The sequence below is a fragment of the Stegostoma tigrinum genome, chromosome 33, assembly GCF_030684315.1.
Source record: "Stegostoma tigrinum isolate sSteTig4 chromosome 33, sSteTig4.hap1, whole genome shotgun sequence".
Classification (NCBI taxonomy): domain Eukaryota; kingdom Metazoa; phylum Chordata; class Chondrichthyes; order Orectolobiformes; family Stegostomatidae; genus Stegostoma; species Stegostoma tigrinum.
The window spans coordinates 25,972,004-25,995,473 of NC_081386.1; the positions used below are offsets into that span (position 1 = coordinate 25,972,004).

The 23,470-nt window shown below is 40.1% G+C and overlaps 1 protein-coding gene across 5 annotated transcripts in view; it reads right to left on the minus strand.

Annotated features, from left to right (window-relative positions):
- The window catches only part of LOC125467257 (aggrecan core protein-like), a 99,654-nt gene that overhangs the window by 4,516 nt on the left and 71,668 nt on the right, over positions 1–23,470 (minus strand). For 2 of the 5 annotated variants that reach the window (XM_048562852.2, XM_048562848.2), the window contains 6 exons: positions 20,109–20,222; positions 13,297–13,410; positions 9,554–9,712; positions 6,486–6,568; positions 4,486–4,630; positions 2,185–2,367 (listed from right to left, as the gene is read on the minus strand). In XM_048562852.2, coding sequence (XP_048418809.1) covers positions 2,185–2,367; positions 4,486–4,630; positions 6,486–6,568; positions 9,554–9,712; positions 13,297–13,410; positions 20,109–20,222 — 798 coding nt within the window. The remainder of the gene's footprint in view (positions 1–2,184; positions 2,368–4,485; positions 4,631–6,485; positions 6,569–9,553; positions 9,713–13,296; positions 13,411–20,108; positions 20,223–23,470) is intronic. The other 3 variants (XM_048562850.2, XM_048562849.2, XM_048562851.2) reach the window with 3 other exon arrangements.

Genomic DNA, 23,470 nt, shown 5'->3' on the forward strand with positions numbered 1-23,470 from the left:
CCATGTTCAGCTAGTATTTACAAAGCTATATCAGGTTACCAGTCTGAAATGTGCAAAGCAGGATATTTTAAAAATTAAAACTTTATTTTTAGATATTCATTTTTGAAATGATGCCTATTTGCGCTGATTGCATGTTGGTGATCTGCAAATTAGCTTGAGCAGAACCTTGTGAGAAAGAAGTACTTCTCAAAACTCTCGCTATCTGGGGGTACTTTGTATCCAGGTTGTTGCTTTCTTCCAAAACAGAAATACTTGGCTGTTGTGTTTTGGATTATTCACCTAGCCAACTCTATTTTTGGCGCTTTGTTTCACACAACAGCCTTAGTTATCAACATTGCTGGAATTATTTCCATTTGCACTGACATCTAGATAAAGTATCATATTACACACAGACCAACAAATTATTTATTTTTAGGTTGTTTCAGGCAACTGATTACATTCCACGCCGCCACAACTTCTTTAAACTGGCAGAGTAATATTTTTTGAAAAGTATTATTTTGGGTGAAACAACCAGTTCATAGCCAAATATTTATGCAGCAGATGTTGCAATTTGTTAACTTCTCATTTAGCAGGGAATGATAAGTTCAAATTATGAGCTAAAATTATATTATATTTATTTTTAACATGATGGATCTTTAAGTCTAAACACAATTACCAAGACTTGGTCATCTGTTTAATTGAAAAAGCTGCAAAGCAGATGGCATGCTTGTTCTTGCATTGATTGAGAAATCTCCTTCCTTACAGAAATTCAGCAAAATCAGCTGACTAACTGTTATTGAGAGGTTTTGAGTTAAATTGTAATGCATTTTTTATGATATATCTTGTTTTTAACCTCTTACATACTGTCACAGAATTAGCAAGACCAAATTCGAATGAAATATATTTGATTTATCCTTAATTCATTCACAGGTTGAGGGTGTCACTGGCTACACAGCATTTATTGCTCATTCTTAATTTCTCCGAAGACAGTTAAGAGTGAGCCACATTTCTATGGGTCTGGAGTCATATGTAGGCCAGACCAGGTAATGATGGCAGTTTCCTTCCCTAAAAGGCATTAGTGAGCCAGATGGTTAGTTTTCCCCTGACAATCAACAATGGATTTATGGCGTTAGACTCTTAATTCCATATATTTGTTGAATTCAAATTCCACCATCTGCCATGGCTGGGATTTGAACCCTGGTCCCCAGAATATTATCTGGGTCGATGGATCAACAATCCAGTGATAATACCACTAGGTCATTGCCTCCCTGTTGCTACAGTTATCACCTTAACATCAGAAAAAAGTAATAACCTTGTAAAAGAGAACTACTTGGCTGTAAACAGATGATTTATAATATTAATTATTTTTGAATAATGGAATTTTTTTCTCTCCATCCCTGATGAGGCTTTAATCAATGGCACAGCCTGAATCTGGCTGCTCCTCCAACTTCACTGAAGTAAGGTTGATGGTATTGTACTTGTGATTAAATTGCTGCAGAGTCTTGCTTGCTTCATTTTTGGAATGGAAGGATTCCTCAGATATATTCCCATGATTATTCACCTTATTCCAACAATTAAATAGCTTTGAAGACCTACAACACTGCAAGTACAAATCCAATCTATAGCAAAGGACAAGCCAGATTTGTGAACCTCAGTGATTTTATAATAACTACTGAAATATATACCCATCCATCACCTAATGATCAATAGAAGTGGAATACAGCCATCACTTTCTCTCCTTGTTGATTAAGGTGGTTCTCAGGATCATTGAGTCAGGTCAGATGAAGAAGATTCTTCAGTCCAGTGAAATCAAAATACTGTGGATGCTGGAAGTCTGAAACAGACACATAAAAAGCTGGAGAAAGTCAGCAGGTCTGGTAGCATCTGTGGAGAGAGAAACAGAGCTGACATTTCGAACCTTGAAGAACAGTCATACTGGCTTTGAGTTGTTAACTCTGTTTCTCTATCCGCAGATAGTAAGGCCTGTTGCATCTCTCCATCAATTCTCTGTGCTTATTTCAGACTTTCAGTCCATTTTGCCTCATCATTCACAAATACCAACTCTGCAATCTTTGCATCTTTGTAGGCTGAATTTGACATGTTTCTTGTAATGGAGCAACAAAAAAAAAATTGAAGGTAGGGTGTTTGGAAAGAGATAAAAAAAACACAATTGAAATCCAAAGACCAGAGTGAATGTCTACTTACTGTCTATGCACATTATTCTTGGCTGCTCCCACTGCCCATCTGGCTTACATTTGATGTTGGGAAAATGACGCTGTAAGTAGCCGTGTTTACACTGATAACGCACCAAGGAGTTAATTTCAAAACGTTCTCTCTTTTTCCCAAAAGCTTTGGCATGTTCTACTATCGGTGGCTGACCACAAGCAACTGAAGGAAAGGAATAAAAGTAAATTCTTGTTTAGAGCACAAGTGCTTCATACATCGGTGGAATTTGTGTGTCACTCCCACTTCTGGGACAACTCTTGTACATTACTGAGGGAATGCTACATCGCCTTTTATTTATTCAAGTTGTAGGTATCACTAGAAAAGGTGGTGGTGAACTGCCTCCTTGACCTGTTGCAGTCCATGGGGTGTAAGGCTGTTAGGAATGGAGCTCCAGGAATTTGACCCAGTGACAGTGATGGAACCACAACATAGTTTCATGTCAGGATGGTGTGTGACGTGGAGGGGATTTTGAAGATGGTGATGTTCCCATGCAACTAGTTCCCCTGTCCATCTAGCTGCAGTCCATGTGCTGTAGGTAGACTCACAATGTCCTTAGGGAGAGAATACTAGAATTTTGAACCAGTGAATGTGAGGGAACGGTGATATATTTCCAAGTCAGGATGGTGAGTGGCTTACAGGGGCTTTTGCTGGTGGTGATATTCTCGTATCTGCTGCCTTTATCCTAGATGGAAGTGGTTGTGGGTTTGGAAGGTGCTGTCTGATGATGTCTAATGAATTTCTGGTGAGCATCTTGTACATAGCATTAAGTATTGATGTTGGAGAGAATTTCATCATGTGCCTGAATTGTGCCTTATAGATGATGGATAAGGTTTGGGGAGTCAGGGCATCATGTAATCAAGGGAAAATATCCCCACTTTTGATTTTATGATAGTGGGAATGTTATTGATGAAGCAAATGAAGATGGTTTGGCCTAGGACACTACCTTGAGGAACTCCTGCAGAGATGCCCCTGAGCTGAGATTGACCTCCCACAACCATCATTCTTTGTGCAATGTATGACTCCAACCAGCAGAGAGCTTTCCAACTAATTCCCATTGACTCCACTTTTGCATGGGCCCCATGATGCTACATTTGGTCAAATAATGACTTGATGTCAAGGACAGCCTCTCACTTCGCCTCCTCGCATTCAGATCTTTTGTCCATGTTTAGACCAAGGCTGTAATAAGTTCAGGAGCCAAGTAGATGCATTGAACCAACTGAATGGTAAAGATGTCATACTCCATTTAGAGAAGAGCAAGAAGCTGTCCTGGTGTGCAGACAAACATTCCTCCCTCGATTAACAACACATTGTAATCAGGTGATCAATCTGTCACTGTTGATTTTGGAATCTTGCTGTGCAAAAAATGATCGTGCTAATCTAGTTTTGTTTTAAAATAATTTAGTACATGTGATATGCTCCGTTTGTGGGATAATGTGCCAGAGAAGTAAAAAATGTTTTGATAAGACTGCCGTATTAACAGTGTCTTTAAATTATGCGTAATAAATTTAATTAATATAGACCAGACAGTGATCTAACTCCTGTCCTTACATCCTCCAGCTCAAGGCTTTGTCTTTGTGATGTTGCATGCTTTTATCAGCAAATCTTTGGGGTGGCACAGTGTCTCAGTAGCTCAGTGGTTAGCTAGTTAGCACTACTACTTCAATACTCCTGGGACTGAGGTTCAATTCCACCTTTGAGTGACTGTCTGTGTGGAGTTTGCATATTCCCCATGTCAGTGTGGGTTTCCTCCCACAGTCTAAAGGTTAGATGAATTGGCCATGCTAAATTGTATGTACTATACAAGCTACGTAGATTAGACATGGGAAATACAGAGTTGCAGGGATTGGGTGGGGAACTGAATCTGTGTCAAATGCCCTTCAGAAGGTTGATGTGGACTTGATGGGCCAAATGGCCTGCTTTCACACTGCTTTTCAGCATATTCAACAGGTCTTTGATCAACAAGGGAGTCAAGTGTTATGGGTTTGGGCAGATAAGTGAAGTTGAAGCCACAATCAGATCAGCCTGGATCTTAACAAATATTGCAACAATGTGAAAGGCTGATTGGCCATCTCTTGCTTCAAATTCTTGTGGATTAATTCTACAACAAGTTTAACCACATGACCAACTAGGTCCCTTTAAATATAAAGACCAATTAGAATCTGTTTGTTTGCTATACACACTTTTAGCTTAATGTCTATTAATGGGATGCACCATGAAAGGTTTGTTTTACTAGAGTGCCTTGGAATAGAGATGGCATTGCACAGGAGTATCCCAGCTTACCTGTCCCCTTCTTGCAAGTGTAAGGCAGGTGGTAATTACATGGGACATCATTCCACTGGCCGTTTTCATGCCATATCATGACAACACAATCTTCGCCCGTGCTGAAGAAACTGTCTGGTTGATTGGGTCGCCAATTCTCGTATAACTAGGAGAAAGGCAAAATATGTCCCATCTTGAAGATGATTGATCCCACACCACCTTGTCTGACCCTCAGTACAAGCGATTTTTAAAAATCTACCAATGTTGGAAATCTGAATTAAAAAGATGACATGCTGGAAATACAGGCTGCTATTCCAGCATCAACATTGTAATAACATTTCTTACGCAGTCTATCCCTTCCAGGAACACCAGCTTGATTATCAGCGTAGATGGCCTTAAAGAAACCTCTCTCTGTCTCCTTCAGTGATGGTACTTTTGGGGAGCAACTGTATGCATCCTGGTTTGCCTCCTAAATAGAAGGGGGAGTACGATTTCTAAATAACTCTAAGGTCACTCCAGCACTAATCTCAAGAAAATAAACTACAGGCAGGGAAATGACAGGCTGGTTTGAAGCTGCAATTCCTTCTGTGAATATTCCTGGGAAACACGTTATTTACTGATACGACAGACCATGACAGCAGTCAATGATCCAGTGACAGCAATAATCCACAGAAATGTAGGGGAGAAAAAGACCTTGGCTAATCACCCTATCCATGCCCCTCATGATTTATAAATCTCTATAAAGTCACCCCTCAGCCTCCAATGCTACTGGGAAAATAGCCCCAGCCTATTCAGACTTTCCCTGTAGCTCGAACCCTCCAACCCCGGCAACAGCCTTGTAAATCTTTTCTGCACCCATTCAAGTTTCTCAACATCTTTCCTATAGCAAGGAGACCAGAACTGCACACAGTATTTCAAAAGTGGCCGAAACAATGCCCTGTACAGCTGCAACATGACCTCCCAACTCCTAGACTCAATGCACTGACAAATAAAAGCAAGTGTACCAAACACCTTCTTCACTACACTGTCTACCTGTGACTCCACCTTTAAGGAACTATGAATCTGCACTTCAAGGTCTCTTTGTTTGGAAACACCTCCCAAGGACCTTACCATTAAGTGTATATGTGCTGCCCTGGATTTGCCTTACAACACCTCACATTTATCTAAATTAATCTCCATCTGCTAGCCCTTAGCACATTGGCCCAACTGATCAAATTCACATTGTATTCTGAGATAACCTTCTTCACTGTCCACTAAACCATCAACTTTGATATCATTTGAAAACTACTCATCATTCCTCCTATATATACATCCAAACCATCTATATAAATGATAAAAAGAAGTGGGCCCAGCACCAATCCTTGCAGCATAATACAACAACTTTTTCATAGGGATTTGTTCTCTTCAGAGAGCAGCAGAGTCAGGGTTAAACAATGCTTTTGAGGCAGAGGTAGTTGGATTCTTCATTGACAAGGGAGACAAATTTTCTTGGATTAAAGCAGACATTTGGTTTAAGGTCACAATCAGACAACTGTGATCTTACTAAATTATGGGCTAGGCCAAAGTAACAAATGTCTTAACTGCACCTAATTCATTTACCTGGATGCAGCATTTAGAACAGAAACTCTCCTCATGCAATTTCCTGCACTGTAAGTTGCTCACTCGATGTATGATTGCAAAGCTCTATATTTCAATAGGAATATCAGTTGACTATGTCCTCTGCAAACCATGGTTCCAATGCTGACGCCAAAAGGAATAGTAGAGAATGAGAAAAATGGTTTGATCTCCTTGTGGACAGGCTCCTAACTGATCTTTCATGGAATTCACCACTAAGTGCATATATGAACGGATTATTTATCCCAAGCAAATTCTTTTTATTTATTCCCCACTTATTTTGTGCACAGGACTTTGTATCCTTCTGTGCTGATTTACTTCAGATGCGTTATGTTTGTTTCTGAAAAGACCAGTAATCGCTGTAAACAGAAAGAGATATAGACAGGAAATTTGGGGCTAAAACTCACCAGAGGACTCTCATCAGACCAATGGAAATCACCTTCTATTGCCTTGTCATTGAGTCCAATCCATTGATAATCCTGAGCGTGATCTGCACAAAGATAGCAATAATATCAATTTCAGAGTTTGACAGGAGAGTAATTATGAATTCATTTTCATTGTCAACTGAAGTGATCATTCAGTGATAGTTCATGACAGTTTTAGAGGCAGATTTTAACTCTTACATAGCCATAACTGGAAAATCTAAGAGCTCTAAATTACATTACATTACTGTAGTGTTTGCCTATTTCCCTACACCTTGAAACAAAGGAAGAGAGTGGGGGTGCTGTTTGAAAATTTGATTGTGGCTTAGAAATAGCAGAGCCTCAGCAGTGACCAGTGAAGATGGCAGAGACTCTAGGAAAGCTTGCAATGTGTGTGGCATGTAAAATGTGGGAGGTCTTGGAATCCACAAGATATTCAGGACAGTCACATCCACATGAAGTGCCAGAGGGTAACAGTCCTTAACAACATGTGGCTGACTTGGAGTAGCGATGCTCCTCACTAAGCACCGTACAAGGAGGGCAGGAGTTTCTAGACCAGTTGTAGCAGAGGGTGGTCACTCCACAATGTGGTTGGCAGCCAAAGAGGAGTGTAGAGATGCCAGCAGAATGGGTGACCATTCACTGAATGGAGAAGAGACAGCAGGTCCAGGAAACCCAGAACTCCTTTGAGCTGTCTGACAGATGTGAAACTTTAGATGCCTAATTAGTCAGGAAAATGACTGAGTCGAGTTGGATAGCTTGAAAGAAAACTGTAGTATCATAGCGCCTGGGGCTACACTAGGATTAGAGAGAGAGTGAGGCTGGTGTCAGTTTAGAAAGGTGGTAGTAGTGGGTGACTCACTAATTTGAGGGATAGACAGTCTAGTTTGTATCCAGGATCCTGAGTCCTGCTTATTCTATTGCCTCCTGGATGGAAGGGTTCAGGACATAATAGAATGGTTAGATAAACTTCTGCAAAGAAAGGGTGAACCACCAGTGATTGTGGTTCGTGTGGGAACCAACAATATAAGAACGGTTAGCTTGGAGCACTTGCAGGATTATTTTCAGGAGTTAGAGAATAGGTTGCAATGTAGGACCTCTAGGGTAGCAATCTCAGCAATGTTACCTATGTCATGAGCTTCATCATTTAGGCAAAGGCAGATCAGAGAGGTAAATATCTGGCTTGGCGGACGGGTGGCGGGGTTAGGTATGTGGAAGAGATTTGGGACATTGGGATCACTTTTGAGAAATGGGAAAGCTGTTCAGAAGAGATGGATTTCACCTGAGATAAAATGGAACTAACCATTGGCTGAGACAGTAAATAGTGTAGTGGGGGTGGGTTTCAACTTGCATGGGAAGGGGAATGTGTTGACTAATTGGTCTAGTTTTGGAAGTGTCAGAGAGATCAAAAGTAAGAAGGTGGGGAACAAGGAAAAGGAAGTGAGAAAGGCTTGGCTGTTGACTGTGAACAAAGAAATGTTGTCTCCCAATGGTCAAGAAAGAGATGAGGGCAGGGTTAAATTGTAAGGATGTAAAGGAAGGATGAATAGTGAACAAAATTGTAGGACTGGAAGCAGAAATTGCTGTGGGGGATACTAACGGAATATTGACAGAAACACATCTCAAGCCAGAATAGGATTGAATACTTAACATCCTAGCTCTAAGATTTTCTGTAGAAACAGGAAGGGTAAAAAAGGAGAAGGTGTAGAAGCTTTGGTCAAAGTAATATCATAGTTCATGGATGAGTTACAGTTGTTGAATTAAGATCTATGTGTTTGGCAGTGAGAAACTGGAAGAGAGCAGTAACCTTGTTAGGTATTTGTTTTAGACCTCCAAATAGTGGGGAGAAGGTAGAAGATTGTATTTGTAGACAGATTATGGAAACATGCAGGACAAATAGGGTCATGATAGTTGTTGACTTGAATAACCATAGGATAGACCAGGCAAAAGGTAGAATATGGACATGGGAGAGGAGAAGTTCCTGATATGTTTGCAGAACTCTCTGGAACAGTAAATTTCCAGTCCTACCAGGCAGGAGGGAGATGTACTAGTTCTCATCCTAGGAAATAGGCCAATTGGAGAAGGTCAGGTGGGGTAGCATTTTGGAAATAGCCAGCATAATAAAATAATGTTCAATACTGAATTAGAAAAGGATGAAAATCAAGGATTAAGATATCAGACTGGAAAAGGGTAGATTTTAGGGGTCTGAAAGATGAACTGGAGCAGGTTGATTGGAAACCTATGGGGGTAAACATCCAAGTCACCCAATCATTTCAAGTAGGTTATTCTTCCCAGCAGGAAAGTTAACTATCATAATGTCGATAAAATAGGAGACAAAAAGACAATAGTAGAGACAGGAAGGAAATTGAAGAAGGTGAGTTTTTATTTTTCATTCATACCCCGTCCAGGAATAAGAACAGGAGAACCTAACATGACTTTTCTAGTCCAATAGAGGGAATTGAGTATTTTCTTTAACCATTTGTGGCATGCAGGTATCCCTGGCAAGGCCAGAATTAGTTGCCCTGAATGAAATAATTTCCTAGGCTATTGCAAAGAGTAATCAAGGGTTGACTACATTGTTGAGTCTGGAGTAATGTAAAAGCAGGTATGGATAGTAGCTTTCCTTCACTATAAAGGACTATAGTGAACCAGATGGGTTTTTAGCTATGACCATGACTAGCTTACTATTATGCTATATATACACCACATGCTATTAATTGGACCTCCCTTCCACTGTGATTGGATTTGAACCCTTGTTTGTTGAGCATTAGCCTGGGCATCTAAATAATTAGTCCAGTAATATTATGAATATACCACCATCCCCCTAGACTGTTGATGTAATTAAGTAAGCTAGATGAAAAAGAAATTTGAGCTTTCTGAAACAATGTTTCACAATAAAAAAGATGTGAACATTTAATTTGAGGTCAGATGTGACAGTCAGGCCATGAATGCCAATCGATAAAGTTGACTGAAGAGTGCAGCCATCAAAGATGAGATACCTTAAATGGTAAATGATGTAACAAGTAGCTGTTGTTAATGTTTCCAGTACTCACTGTTAACAAACTCTTGTTCCTCTGGGGTGACAATGCTGGCTAGGTGAGCTTTGTGTTTCCTGCACTGGTGCTCTGCAGCTTCCCATGTCTGTCGGTCAACAAAGTGCTTGTAGCAGTGACCCTGGAACTTAACCCAACCAACTTCGCACTTTTCCACATCTACAGTAAAGACATTTGAACCATTAGAAATTGCATTGTAATATTTTGTTTCTGGAGCTCAGCACCTCTCTGGAGAATCACTGTATAGAAATTCATCTCAATATCTCATATTCAGAAATTAAAGATTGTCATTCATTTAATAAGACATGCACGATCTCCAAAGCTCCAAAGCTCAAACCCCATAAGCAGTGAACAATATACAAATTGCTGTGAACAATGATGAGTGTCCTTTTCTACAATATTTCACTTCTGTAGTGTCCATTAACTTAATTGCATTGTGACTGCATGACTTACACTGGGCAATCGTCTTTCTCAATCAAAGCCATGATTTAGGTCCCACTAAGCTGAGGTTTGGTGAATTTTCATTCACTTCCCTGAACTGCAGAAAATGATTGCTTTCCCACCATGGAATTGCTGACTCATAGTGGGAAAAACAGCAACATAAAAGCAATACAGGTGTTCAGTGTTTTACAATGCTGTTTTTTACAGAAGACAATATGTATGTTTTTGTCAAACAAAAATCTAATTAAAGCAGAACATAACCAGCAGATTACTGATAGAAAGTATCAATGATGAAACCTATCTCAAAGTTGTGAGAAAATCAAACATACATAAGGTATTGAAACACTCAGTTAACTTACTACAAATTAACAATTACAGTCTGCAGGCAATTCTGCAAATATTGTTAAGGTTAGAGGCAGAATTTTCACCTTGATGTGGCCACAGTTCAAACATAATTGGGAAGAAGCAATCACCTCGAACTTAGCTTCTCCAGTCCTCCAGTATGAATTGCTATAAGCCGACTATTAAAAATAATTATTAGACTAATGTTTTCTCTGGTTGTAATTACTATTTAGACCATATGGACAGTAATTGTGCATGCTTGTGATGGTATATAGGTCTGAACTGAAAAAATGACTGTAGCTTGATAGCATTAGGATGGACAGAAGGAAATGGATGATATTGAAGTCCCAATGATATATCTGGTCATGGTGACTAGGCATATTGGAGTTGCTGTCACTCACAATTTAATAGTTGAACGGAGACCATGTTGTTAAAATGTAAATGCTGATAAAACAGCGTAGAATTTTTTGCAACGTGGGCATTGGAAGGTAAGCTCCTTATTGTCAAGATCCAAAATCACTGTTTTTTAAACTTATTCAGAAGCAAAATGATAACATTCCAACCTCATTACAATCCAACATTAACTCGCAGCTGGGATTATTCAAAACAGCATTTTGGCTTGTTCGGGTAAAAGCTAGGGAGACAGTACAAAATCTTCTGAAGCAAACCTGACAACTTTGATCCTATCTGCATGAGTGCCCAGGGTCTCAGTATATCCTTTACTCGGAAGGTGAACGTATTAGTTTGATCTGTAAGGGGACAGTTGGCTCAGTTGGCTGGATAGCTAGTACATAGTGTGGGTTCATTTCCGACACTGGCTGAGATTACCAGGAAAGACTGTCCCCGACTTGCGGGTTAAACAACCACCAGTTGTCCCTCTAAGGAGACAGCAGCCTTGTGGCCCTCTAGGTCTAGGGATCTTTATCTAGATTTGTACTGGAGAAGAATGCAGCAGTGCTGGTCCAAAAATGACATTAACAATGGTGACAAGCCATCAGATCACGGTGAAAATTTTGCCAGACAGCTCTGTACAGGATATGAGAAGGAAAAGGAGAAAACTGTTAAACATTTGACTTTTGAGTATTTTGTAAAGATTTGAGGTGATCTGCAATAGTTTGTTCACAACACCGTTCTTTTTTGTTGAAGGTGGCTTCAATTTGAATAGGTGGTGTTGGATGAAGAAGGAAAATTTAAGTCTGAAGACAGCATTACTCTTTTTAGGCTTTATAGTTGTTGCCTTCAAAATATCCCTAACCTTTACTGCATATTATTCAGGTGTCGAACCAGATCTCAGAGCTTCCTAGCCACTGCAGCATTGACTATTGGCTCAGGCCATGGAATTTAGGACAAATAAACATTTAATCCTATGCTATGTGTATAAAAATTCTGAATTGATTTAAAGTGGCATAGTCAGGAAGAAATCTCATCTTACAATTACTACATATTTCCTATGTAGGAAGACAAAATATTTTTAGAATATCAAGGATGACCACAAACATACTGCTGGATACATCTATTACACTGAAATTCGTTGGTTCATTTCTGACGTCCTATCTTTCTTTCCTTTCCTATCCATGTCCAAAATAACTGATTCATGCTATTTTTCTTTTTGTGAGCATTAATAGGCTATTTGACCGAGAGGTCATTACAGCTGAACCCGATCCTGTCCTTACTCATCATTCATCTAAAACATTCTTCAATATAGGGCCTTAGTGATGAGAGCCGAAATGGTGGGAGATTTTTCACTTCTTACCAAGAGGTTACAGAGGCCAAATGCCACACTTACTTGTTACTTGTAGATGAAACTCAGCTTGTCTTTGTGGTGATCTAGTAAATAGTCCATCACTGGAGCCAGCAAGTCTCAGCAAAACCTTAATTCACCCAATTTTCAACTAGCGTTGCAACTCCCTCAAGTTTTATTGAATTTTAGATGAGATGTTACATTTACCACAAACTGAGAGTTTCAAACTTAGAGGACAGTTGATAAACCAATGTCTGGACACTGTAGACAACTTTCATTTACTAACCGTGAACCACCATTCAATGTAGCTGTCATGGGATCACATGATCCACCTTTCGTGATCTGAGACAGCCCTCACAAGTTGAATGAGGAAAGAAACAAAGGAATCCATTCCTTTTAAACAAATAAATGGAATCACACCTATGAAACAGTTATTGTGCCAGACCCGTTCTCCCTGCGTTCGAACTGCTTTGATTACAGGACTGTTTGGATAAATCAGTGATCACAATTACTAATTAAGACTTTTATTTATTTGAAAAGGAGGAGAAATCTGGCTCAGAAACGAAAGTGAAGATCAGACAACAATCTCTCGGAACTAAATAAAGACCATCGGAACAGTGGACGAAATGTCACATGCCATCAGCAGCCTATAAGCAATCTCAGCCATTTTTGACTTAAACAGAGTTGCTAGGACTATTGGAAGATGACTCAATAGCGTTCATTACATGTTCCAAGACCAGCTATGGCTTTGTTGTATAAAAAGGACCAAAGAAGCTTTTGCTGTAGCTGGATCAGCAAAGAACAGCAGCATCTCTATGTCTTTACTGGGTGCATGCCTGTAATTTTTACTGTGTGGAGTCCTGCATTTTACAAGTTTGAACTTTACCAGTGACAATGAATGGAGTGAAGCTTCACTGTTGGGTAGAATAGAGTTTCACTGTGAGCTGGCTCAGTTATTGGGTTGTACTGCTGTCTGATCTGGGTCTTGACGACAGAGTGGATTGCTTCCACTCAACAACTGATCCTGCAAGAGCAGTAAATATTACCACTGTTGTGCACAAACTAGCAGAAAAAGAAAACAGAATCCCTAAGAATAAAAGAAAAGATTAGTTAGGAAAAGAAATACAATGGAAGTCAAACCCAGAACAAGTTGCCCACCCTAAACTGGGCCAGTCTTTGTAAGCTGTTAGTAAAATTAGCTGAAGCCACTTTCTCGTACCAACTTCACAGAGGTCCCCTCCATAGCTGGGTAGGCACAAGCATTTGAAAGAGTCGATGCCATCGAAACAGGTAGCTCCATTCAGACAAGGGCTCGAGTGGCACTCGTCAATGTCTGCAAGAAATCAAGTTCTGCCGTTAGGATTTCAAGCAGGGAATGATATGACAGGGTGGAGAATAAGAGAAAGAGGGTTCCTCTCTGTGCTTATTCTGAAGGCATCCATTTGCTGCTGTGTTTGATTATATAGCTGCAGTTACCTACAGGAAATGTGCTGAGCAAATGAAAGCTAATGCCTTTAACCTGATAGAGGGACCCTCTGAATGGGCTGACTTTCATTTTTAGTTGCAATTCATTTCTTCTATAGATTCCTCAAAATCTTTGTTATCTTATCCTTGGTCTCCCTGCCAGAAGTACATGCTTTATTTTGCTTGGGAAATGGTTGTGGGTAGCGGGTACGGACTCACTCATGACCACCATGCCAAATGGTTCGAAATGGAAAGCCTTGCCCGTGAGCCCAAACATGAGCAAACGGGACCAGTTTCCACTTTGAATTAATTTTTACTCAGCTGGCTTGACCTCGTTTTCTGATGAGATTACCTTCTGCTAATCTGACAACTAATTGCCCATATAATTAATAAGTTAACTTGAATGGAGATTAATTAGAGGAATTTGGTCAAATTAGTTCTATTGTAAGTTGACTGCATTACGTCTCTATTTCAAAATATATTTTAGTTTTTGAACAGTTCAACATAAAAAGATATAGCAGGAAATGGAAGACATGGGGACTGGGCCAAATTGGCAGCTCTGAGAGAGCCAGCACAGTACAGGTTAGACATGGGTACAGTAGGCTAAATAGTCTCCTGTCTTGCTATTTAATTCTGTACTGGGCAGCAGCATCAATATGGAGTGCTACTTTATTGGTTGTAGCTTTGATGGAGATGTAGTCAAATTTCTTTGATCAGGGCTTGAAAATGTACTTTTCCATTAATTGCAGAAGAATATCTCGACAACAGTTTGCTGCTTTTCAATTCTCATCTGAACCGATGAGCAGTTTATCTGAATGGGATTGCCAATGTACAGCAAACTAGTATCATGGGCCAGGAGAGAAGGGAAATATTCAGTCCATCAGTCCAAGGAAAGCTTTTTGCTAGATCTTGTATGATACGAGGTTAAAGATACAGCCTTAAAATCAGGAATACATGGCTCATAAACATCCTTTGAATTTATGTATTCTTAATCTGTTAATGGTTTTGAATTTCAGGTATTTTCTAATCAACCTGACATCAGAACAAAACATATTGAATTACACTGCCCTGGCTAAATTTTATTTAAGCAATTATCATTTCCGGTCTCATATTTTTCTGTTAATTCAGTTCTTTAGTCAATGATGGCTTCCTCACAATTAATGCAAATAATGAATGGAATTTTTTTTCAACTTGTCTTTTTGAAAGGTCTAGTCTTTAGAATGAGAACTTGGAAACTTTGGTCTTTTCAAAGAACTCTGATATCAAATGCTGTAGTTAACTGCCCAAATCCATCACAAAGTGGTATCAGAGATATTTGACATGTGCAGAAGTGACCCATTCCCCACCTCTGCACAAATCGGCCTGATGGGAATGAAGGCAAAAAGTTAAAAGTAGCAGGATGAGGCAAAATGGTGAAAGTAATTGGGTTAATCAAGTGAACAATGAACATGGATCCACTGCCATGTCTAACCTGGGAACTAAATAACTTTTAGATCTTACTGTGTCTAAATGAATCCAGTAGGCATCTCTTCATTAGCACCATAACACATGATTCAAGATGGAGGCCAGCAGAAAAGCATATGAGTGTTCCCCTTTCATTAGTTTCTACTTAAAGCGGACTGTTATTGTTTTGCAAGACAGTTTAGAAATAAAGAAAATTAGGCGAAGAGCATATTTAGCAATCAGAATGGCAATTACATTGCCCACTCTTTAAGGTTGATGTGACAGGGGTGAAATGCAGCAGCTCATTTTAGCCCGTAGCATGGCACCAATTCACTTCACCAACACACTGTAAATTAAATTTCAAGATTGGATACAAAGGCTTTGGAAAAATGCAATTGAGGCAGCTGGTTAGGCAATTGATTGTAACAAGTAAAACAATTACATTTTCGTCTTCAGGAATATCATCACCACAGTGTATTCTTCTTCACAATCTGAATGAGGTGAAGTGTCAAATTGTTCTATCTGCAACACATCTTTGGCTGTGTTACAGGGGGGTTCTATTAACCATATTACATTATGTTGGTGGCATCAATGAATACTATGTTATTGGTTACAATCACAGTCTGACCCTGATTTTTCATCTCAGTCAAAATCTTTGTATCCCATTCTGTAAACCAACTCTTGAGGTGCAAAACGTTAGTCGTAACGAAATGCAAGAAAACTCATTACAAAGCAAGTGACCCCAATTTATCTGAAAACAACCAGGAGGGGGTTACAGCTCCAATTTCCAACACAAATTTGAGAACGAATGCATTTGACCTCGCTTTTCCAAGCTGGATTGCATTAACCTTCATGAAAGAAAGGGTTTGTCAAAAGAATAGAGGCTTGCATTTGGGCACTATCTTTTCAGACCACAGAATATCGCAAAGCCTGTTACAGTCAATTAAGTGCTTTTGATGTGCAGACACAGGAGAAAGCACCACAGGTGACTTGCACACATCACATTGTTACATTGCCTGTGTGTGCCTCGTCAAGATGGAAAATGACGGACAGTCCTTTTATTTTCCCTCCCTGTTTAAAACATAGAATTATGGACTGGTTAAAGCGCAGAGGAAGGCCATTCAATCCATTGTGTCAAAACAGGAAACTGCCATTCATTGGCAGTAGCACCAAACTGTTGGAAGGTTAACAGTTCATGAGTCAATCTTGTTGCTCTTTAGCACCTGTGGGATAACTCAAAGAAATTCCAAAATTATTTACGATCCTGTTATCCATGCCCATGGTAAAGGCCAGCTGACATTAAGGTCCTTAACATTGATCACTCCACAAATATTTCTACTGACGGGTGAATTGTCATATCAGTTTCCAGCAACAATTCTGCAAAATAATTTTAAGGCTGCAAGATTCCATCAATATCCCTGAACATTGGTCGGATTTAACCAAAATAATCCAAATGAAACATTAGATCTGCAGTTAAATATAATGGCTACCAGTGAGCAGTGATACCACAAAAAGTGAAAGAATTCTGGAATAGGATAAAATGTCCTCCATTTGATTGACTTCCATCTGGTATTTCATGGCTGCAAACAACGTGCAAATACAATTGAATAAAAATTGCTGATGTTAGATTTTTCAAACCAGGTTTTAATTTGTTGTTCAACCAGCAGAGAGGTAACCACCATTTTTGCATTCCCACCCTAATTGCTTCCAACATTTTGGGCCCATTGTGTGCTGCTATAAGTATTTTGACCAACCTGTTCAGGCAGGTCATGACACAACTTCAGGTAGGATTTGAACCCAGGCCTGGACATCTAGAGTTCAGGATATAGCACTGTGTCACGAGGCCCACAAACCTATTGTAGCTGATATGTCCAGGTAGTCTCCTATTCATGATAGATCTCCTTGAAAAAATGTAGCTTATTTATACAATCCAAACCGAGAATTAAACCTTTACATCCTTGGATTGCCTCATTGGTGCTCTGTCAGCTAAGCTATCCAGTTCCTAGTGACCCATGCTCATCAGTTACTGGATAATTTGGAAATGTTTTAATGAAGCTTCCAACTCTTCCTGGAAGAAACTGCGCTGTTTAGTTGTAATTCCATTAATTAGAGTAACTTGTAAGGTAACTTTTCTCCCCTCGCCCGCTCCATAATTGGTATCCAAAATTTAATTCTTCGGTAAAAGGGATCCTGTAGAAGTCACAGGAACAAACAGAACTGCAGTGATTGGAGCCAGGTTGACATTGTTGACTATGAGGTTGTTGATTGGGGTTGTTAATCTGGGCCAATCAGGAATGCTTTGAACGACCAATATAACCAGGAGATTAGAATCTCCTCAGATCAGGGGGACTGACTCCAAACTGGCTGGTCACTGCCAGTGTATTGTACATAAGCAAATAAAGAGGGACTTGGTTATGGGATACTGGCTTCTGTGCTGTTATCCCAAGTGACTTAGTTCCATGTCTGGTTTAGGTAGACCCATTCTATAAATACGCCCATGGCAGAATGTGGGTATTAATCTGTGATGACAACACAACTAAAACAGAAATGTCGGCAGCTCTTGATTGCTATTGAACAATGACAGACACAAAAAACAGCCTTTTGTTCATCGGGTCTGTGCCACAGGAGGGCCATTGGTTTCTGGTGTGACTGAATGCTTTCAGGGTGGATGTAGAATGGTGGCGATCAATTAACTCAGGCAACAGATTTGCTGCCACTTATTCAAGATGCTCCATCCTCAATATTTTACTGCACTCACTCCCAACTCATACAAAAGCAATATCTCGGACCCAGTGAGAATATACGATAGCCACTAATACTGTAATACGGATGGTAAAGCAGAACAAAAATTTGCTATGTCTTGCTGCTGCTGATAGAGTGAGCAGCGTACCTCTTGGTCAGCCAAGTTGTTTTTATCCAGTGGTTCCTTTGGCATCTTCTGCAGCCAATGAGACGGTAGGGAGTTGGGCAGGGGATAAAGAGCAACACCAAACTACTCACCAATGCTGCAACATTAACCTTGTGATACGAATGGAGGCTTTCTACAGGATTCTGGAGGCAATAACACTTGAATCCAGTTTGAGGATATGACTAGGAGCTTTAAACTACAAATTAACTCATCCCTCACTCTTTATGTAACATCAAGGGCATCATGGTGATACATTGGTGAATATATATTGATGAAAATATTGTCAGTTTAAATCTATCTGGAAAAAATACCCAGTAGAATCAAGTCTGATGCATTCTTAGACATATCAGGCAAAATTTTCTCTTTGGGAAGTTAAACAGAAATACACAAATGCAAAAGAAAATGATTGGCACATTTATTTTATTATCATTTTTATTTGCTAACGATCTCTTTATTTCTACCTGTCTTGACACCCTCACTCTAAGTTTGCCACACAAAAAGATGCCATGAACCAAACCAAAAAGTTTAGGTATTATGATTAGGGTCTGCTCACTTGTGACCATCTATGAACAGCTCACGAAGGAAACACAGCCCCTCAAGAATTCTCCATTCCATCTACACTTCCAGAGTTTATTGATTCATGAGTCCACTTGTAGTGTTGTATTTTTGGAAAGAAACCCATGTTCTTCAATGACATCACTGTTTTCCCCAAGATAATGGTGGCAGTTTCTGATTTATAAAATAACACAAGAAGAGTGGGTCAATGTTTTTTAGGGCTTTCTTACAGTATTTTTGGATGTTGCTGAGATTGTGTCAGGATTATGTCAGCCGCTGTGTGGGATTCCTAGGCATGTGGTTGTGCTTGACACCCGAGATTCCACAGGAGTACGCCAAAGTTTTCAAAGGAAAACCCACCTCTACTGGGAGACACTACAGAATCTGGAAGTAACTGCCAAGTGTTAAAGATCATGCAATAAACTGGAGTTCCTTGGCATTGAATGATCATGGATGCTACTGTGCCACCATCTTGTGGTTAAGAGAGGAACTGACAGTAATATTCCACTCAAATTGAGGTCAGAACTTTGGAATGTCAATCTATTTGTAAAATAAATATCAGGTTTAGAGGCTTATCCAGCTCTAGGGTGAATACAAAATTCAACTGTTTTCTAAAGAGATTTCTAGGCTGTTGCCACTCTGCTTACTGTGTATAGAAGAAAATCTTGAGTCAATCCTAAATTTGCAGTTCACTCATTCAGAACAGAATGTCTTAGATTGTCTCTGTAATACTGTTTCAGAGATAGTAGGAACTGCAGATGCTGGAGAATCTGAGATAACAAGGTATACAGCTGGATGAACACAGCAGGCCAAGCATCATCAGAGGAGCAGGAAGGCTGACATTTTGGGCCTAGACCCTACTTCCCCCCCATCCCTCCCCCATTTCTGAAGAAGGGTCTGGGCCTGAAACATCAGCTTTCCTGCTCCTCTGATGCTGCTTGGCCTGCTGTGTTCATCCATCTCTACTCTTTGTTATCTCTCTGTAATGCTGTCATGATTTAGTTATATTCTGAGTTTACCATTTTAACACTGTTTGCTGTTGCTTCACCTCCATGTTACTTCCTTTCAATGGTTAAACATCTGGTTTTCTCTATACAGCAAACATGAGGCGATAAAAAAGCTTTTTCTCAGAGTGAATAGTTGGGGTATGGATTGTGCTGCCTGGAAACGAGGTGGAGGCGGGTTCAAATGAGTCTTTCAAGAGGGCACTGGATGATGTTTCAAACAGAAACAAAGTGAAGAATAAGAGGAGAAAACATGAGATTGGCAGTAAGTCAAATGCTTAGAGAGCCAGTGAAGACACAATGGGCTGAATAGCCTCCTTTAGCACCATAATATTTCTGTGATTCTGTGTTTCTTCAAAGCTTGGTCCTCTAAGATTAGGAATCACAAATGCATCCAAGGTTGTGGATTGGTGATTGGAACTAGATCCTAATTGCGACCTACCCATTTGTTGATGTGGTGAAGCACACATTATCAGCAGTCCACCTTGAAGCTGAAGTAAACATGTCTTTGTGCTCCACTCCAATTTCGGTACAGACCACGTTGCTGCATTTGGGCAAAACTCAAGAATATTGCTCTCCCCATTATCGAAGTGTTACCTTTCATTGTATTGGAAAGACTGCTAGGTGGCTGCGTAACATAATAATTGACTCACGTACCAATGTCACAATGTTCTCCTGCGAATCCAGGTGGGCATTCACAAACAAAGCTGCCTTCTCTCAGTACACATGTTCCCTTACCACAGAGGTTGTCTTGACATAGAACAGGCACAACTATGGAAAAACCAGGAAGATCACAGAGTAATGCAGTTACTTGTTGTTTGACACAGTTAATAGCTAGGCGCCTAATGGAATTAGAACTGGTCCAATGTAAACATGACTGTGCCTACATCCTTTACTGAGTATGATTGAATCAGGTTATCTATAGCAATCTACTGACTTTATTTAGGATCTAAAATCCCTACAGTGTGGAAACAGGACCTTCGGCCCAACAAGTCCACACTGAACCTCGGAGCATCCCACCCAGTCCCATCCCCCTATAACCCACCTGATCAAATTAAGACAATTTCATAATCAGCCTCTTGGTCCAAACTGGTAAGTTTAATGATCTATGTAACTTTTAAAACAAAACTTTTAAACTCATGGTGTGTTCAATTGGTCATCATTTGCAATCACTACAAAACATTCGAGCACAGTGCTGAAAATACAACAATTACAACTTGCAGGGCTGGTTTTATAGTTTGTTCCCTCAAAATGTACATTATACAAAATTATATGAAATGTATGGCTCAGTAACAGGCTAGTCACTCAACCCTTCCATGGTAGAATTTATGCATCACTCAATCATTATTTCACCTTTTCTCATGTAATTCTATCATGACAACCTTCTATTTCCTTCTCCCATGTATGCTTCGAATCATCTTAAATGGATCTTGACTTTTTTCTTCAAAACTCCCAGTGGTAGCAAGTTCCAAGTTTGCATTATTTTAGGGTAAAGTTCTTTCTGAATTCCCTTTTTGATTACTTTTTGACTGTATTTTATATTGATGGCCTCTTTATCACAAGCCAAAACATTCTCTCTGTACCTTCTCGATCATAACCCTTCTGTGTCATGAGCATGTGTTGTTGACCATTGTCAACAAGTCACTGACTTCCTTTTCTAATTGGGTCTACAGGGCCCTAGTTGGTCTAAAATGGTAGAGGAAAACCATGAAATGATCTGAGAAGAAGAGACCTCTGTCTGACACACGCTGTGCTTTATGGCTTGGTAGCAATCCAGTATAAGTTACACTAGCATGACTGACAGTGTTAGGCAAACTATTAGGAGATAGCAGGTCCATCTCCCACCACCCAAAGCATCATAGGTTGGGTAAAGCTCAATATAGTCTTCAACATTAATCCTGCCAGAAACATTGCCTTATACAATTCTTCAACCAATTTAAAGACTGTTGGATCATCCTTTAGCCTTTTCCCAACTGAAAATATCCTGGTCTGTCTTTTCTTTCCTGATTTCTGCAGCTACAATATTTTCTTGTCATCATTTAAATCCATATTACACCCTCTCAAGTGCCTCTTTATGCTTTTTAGAATATGCCAGCCAGCCAGCCATTGCCAGAATACATGCACGAATACACAATACCTGTTACATTGCTGGGATGTACTTTCTCACCAAATGCATACACTCATGTTAAATCTCTCTGCTAACGTTTTAGTGCCATTTTTCTAAAAAAAAGAAGCAAGCCAAATAGAAGACCTTAGCACAACTAGTTTAGGTGTTAGCATAGAAGCTAGCTTGAAAATGTCATTTGTCAAATGACATCCACAAACATCTATTTTCTCCACTGCCAATGCTCAGTTGCAACAGTGTATAACATTTACAACATGCCCTGCAGAAATTATGCCAAGGCTCCTTAGGTAGCACATTCCAAACTCTTAAACTCTTAACACCTAGAAGGGCAATATTAACGGATACATAGGAACATCACCAGCAACAAGTTCCCCTCCAAGTCACTCACCATCCTGACTTTGGAACATATTGCCTTTCCGTCAGTGTCACTGGGTTAATATCCTGGAATTCTGACCTTGACAGCCGTAGAATCATACAGTATGGAAACAGGCCCTTCAGCCCAACCAGTCCATGCTGGACATGTTCCCAAACCAAACTAGTCCCACTAGCTTGCACTTGGGCCCTACCCCTCCAAGGCTTTCCTACCCATGTACTTACCCAAATTTCTTTTAAATGTTGTAACTGTACCTGCATCAACCATTACATCTGGCAGCTCATTCCACACACAAACCACTCTTTGCTAAAAAAGTGTTGCTCCTCATGCCCTTTATTAATCTTTCTCCTCTCACCTTAAAAATATAGATTATAATTTTGGACTCCCCCACTCTGGAGAAAGGACCTTTGCTATTCACTTTATCTATGCCCCTCATGAGTTTGTAAACCTGTATAAGATCCTCCCCTCAACCTTCAACTAGTGATAAATATCCCAGTCTCTCCAGCCTATTTTTATAACTCAAACCCTCCATTCCTAGCAACATCCTGGTAAATGTTTTCTGAACCCTCTCCAGCTTAATAGCATCCTTCCTACAGCGGGGTGAGCAGAACGGCAGACATCGTGGCTCTACTCACCAGAGGGTACAATAGCTCAAGAAGGCAGTACACCACCATCTCCCCAAGGCAACTAATGCTGAGCAATGTCCACATCCCATGAATGAATTTTAAATACAAAATGTTTGAGTTCATTCTCAGGATGTTGACAATCCTGGCAAGATTTGTGGCCCATCCCCAGTTGCCGCGAGAAAAGGGCCTAGGCCCGAAATGTCAGCCTTCCTGCTCCTCAGATGCTTCTTGGCTTGCTGTGTTCATCCAGCTCTACATCTTGGTATCCCGGGCAACTGATTGGCTTGCTTAACCACTTCAAGGCTAGTTCAGGACTGGCTGTATTCACAAACAGCATCTGATATTTCTGGCATCTGTCAAAGGAACCATGACTATCGGGCCCACTGAATCAGGGGAGAGGGTGCCTGCCTACGATTAAATTGGACGCTAGGTTCAGCCCATAGTGAAACACACCTGTGTGTGCTGGATTGTCAGTAAGACTCAGAACTGGGACAAATGTTTGACAGTTATCCCCTAGCCGCCCCTGTAATACTGTAATAGCATGGGGATTATGTGCAGCTTTCCTGGCACTTCCTATGGCTGGGCCTTTCCAGAAGAACCACATGCTTCCCCAATAGTTCACCAGCTGAACCTGCTGCAATTGTGTGGAATCCAGTCTATAATTTAGGCTCAGTAAGGATAGCAGGTTTTCTTGCCTGTAGCCATGACAGAACAGCTGGATCTTTAGCATCATTCTGATAACATTGCTTTTATTGATATCACATTATAGTTCCCTCAAACTGAATTAAAATGGTCAAATATAGTGCAAGTTAATACTTCACGCTCTGGATATTTTGGTTCAATTACCTAACCATTACTCTTGTCATAATGAACGCTAAATTTTTTAGAAAGAGAA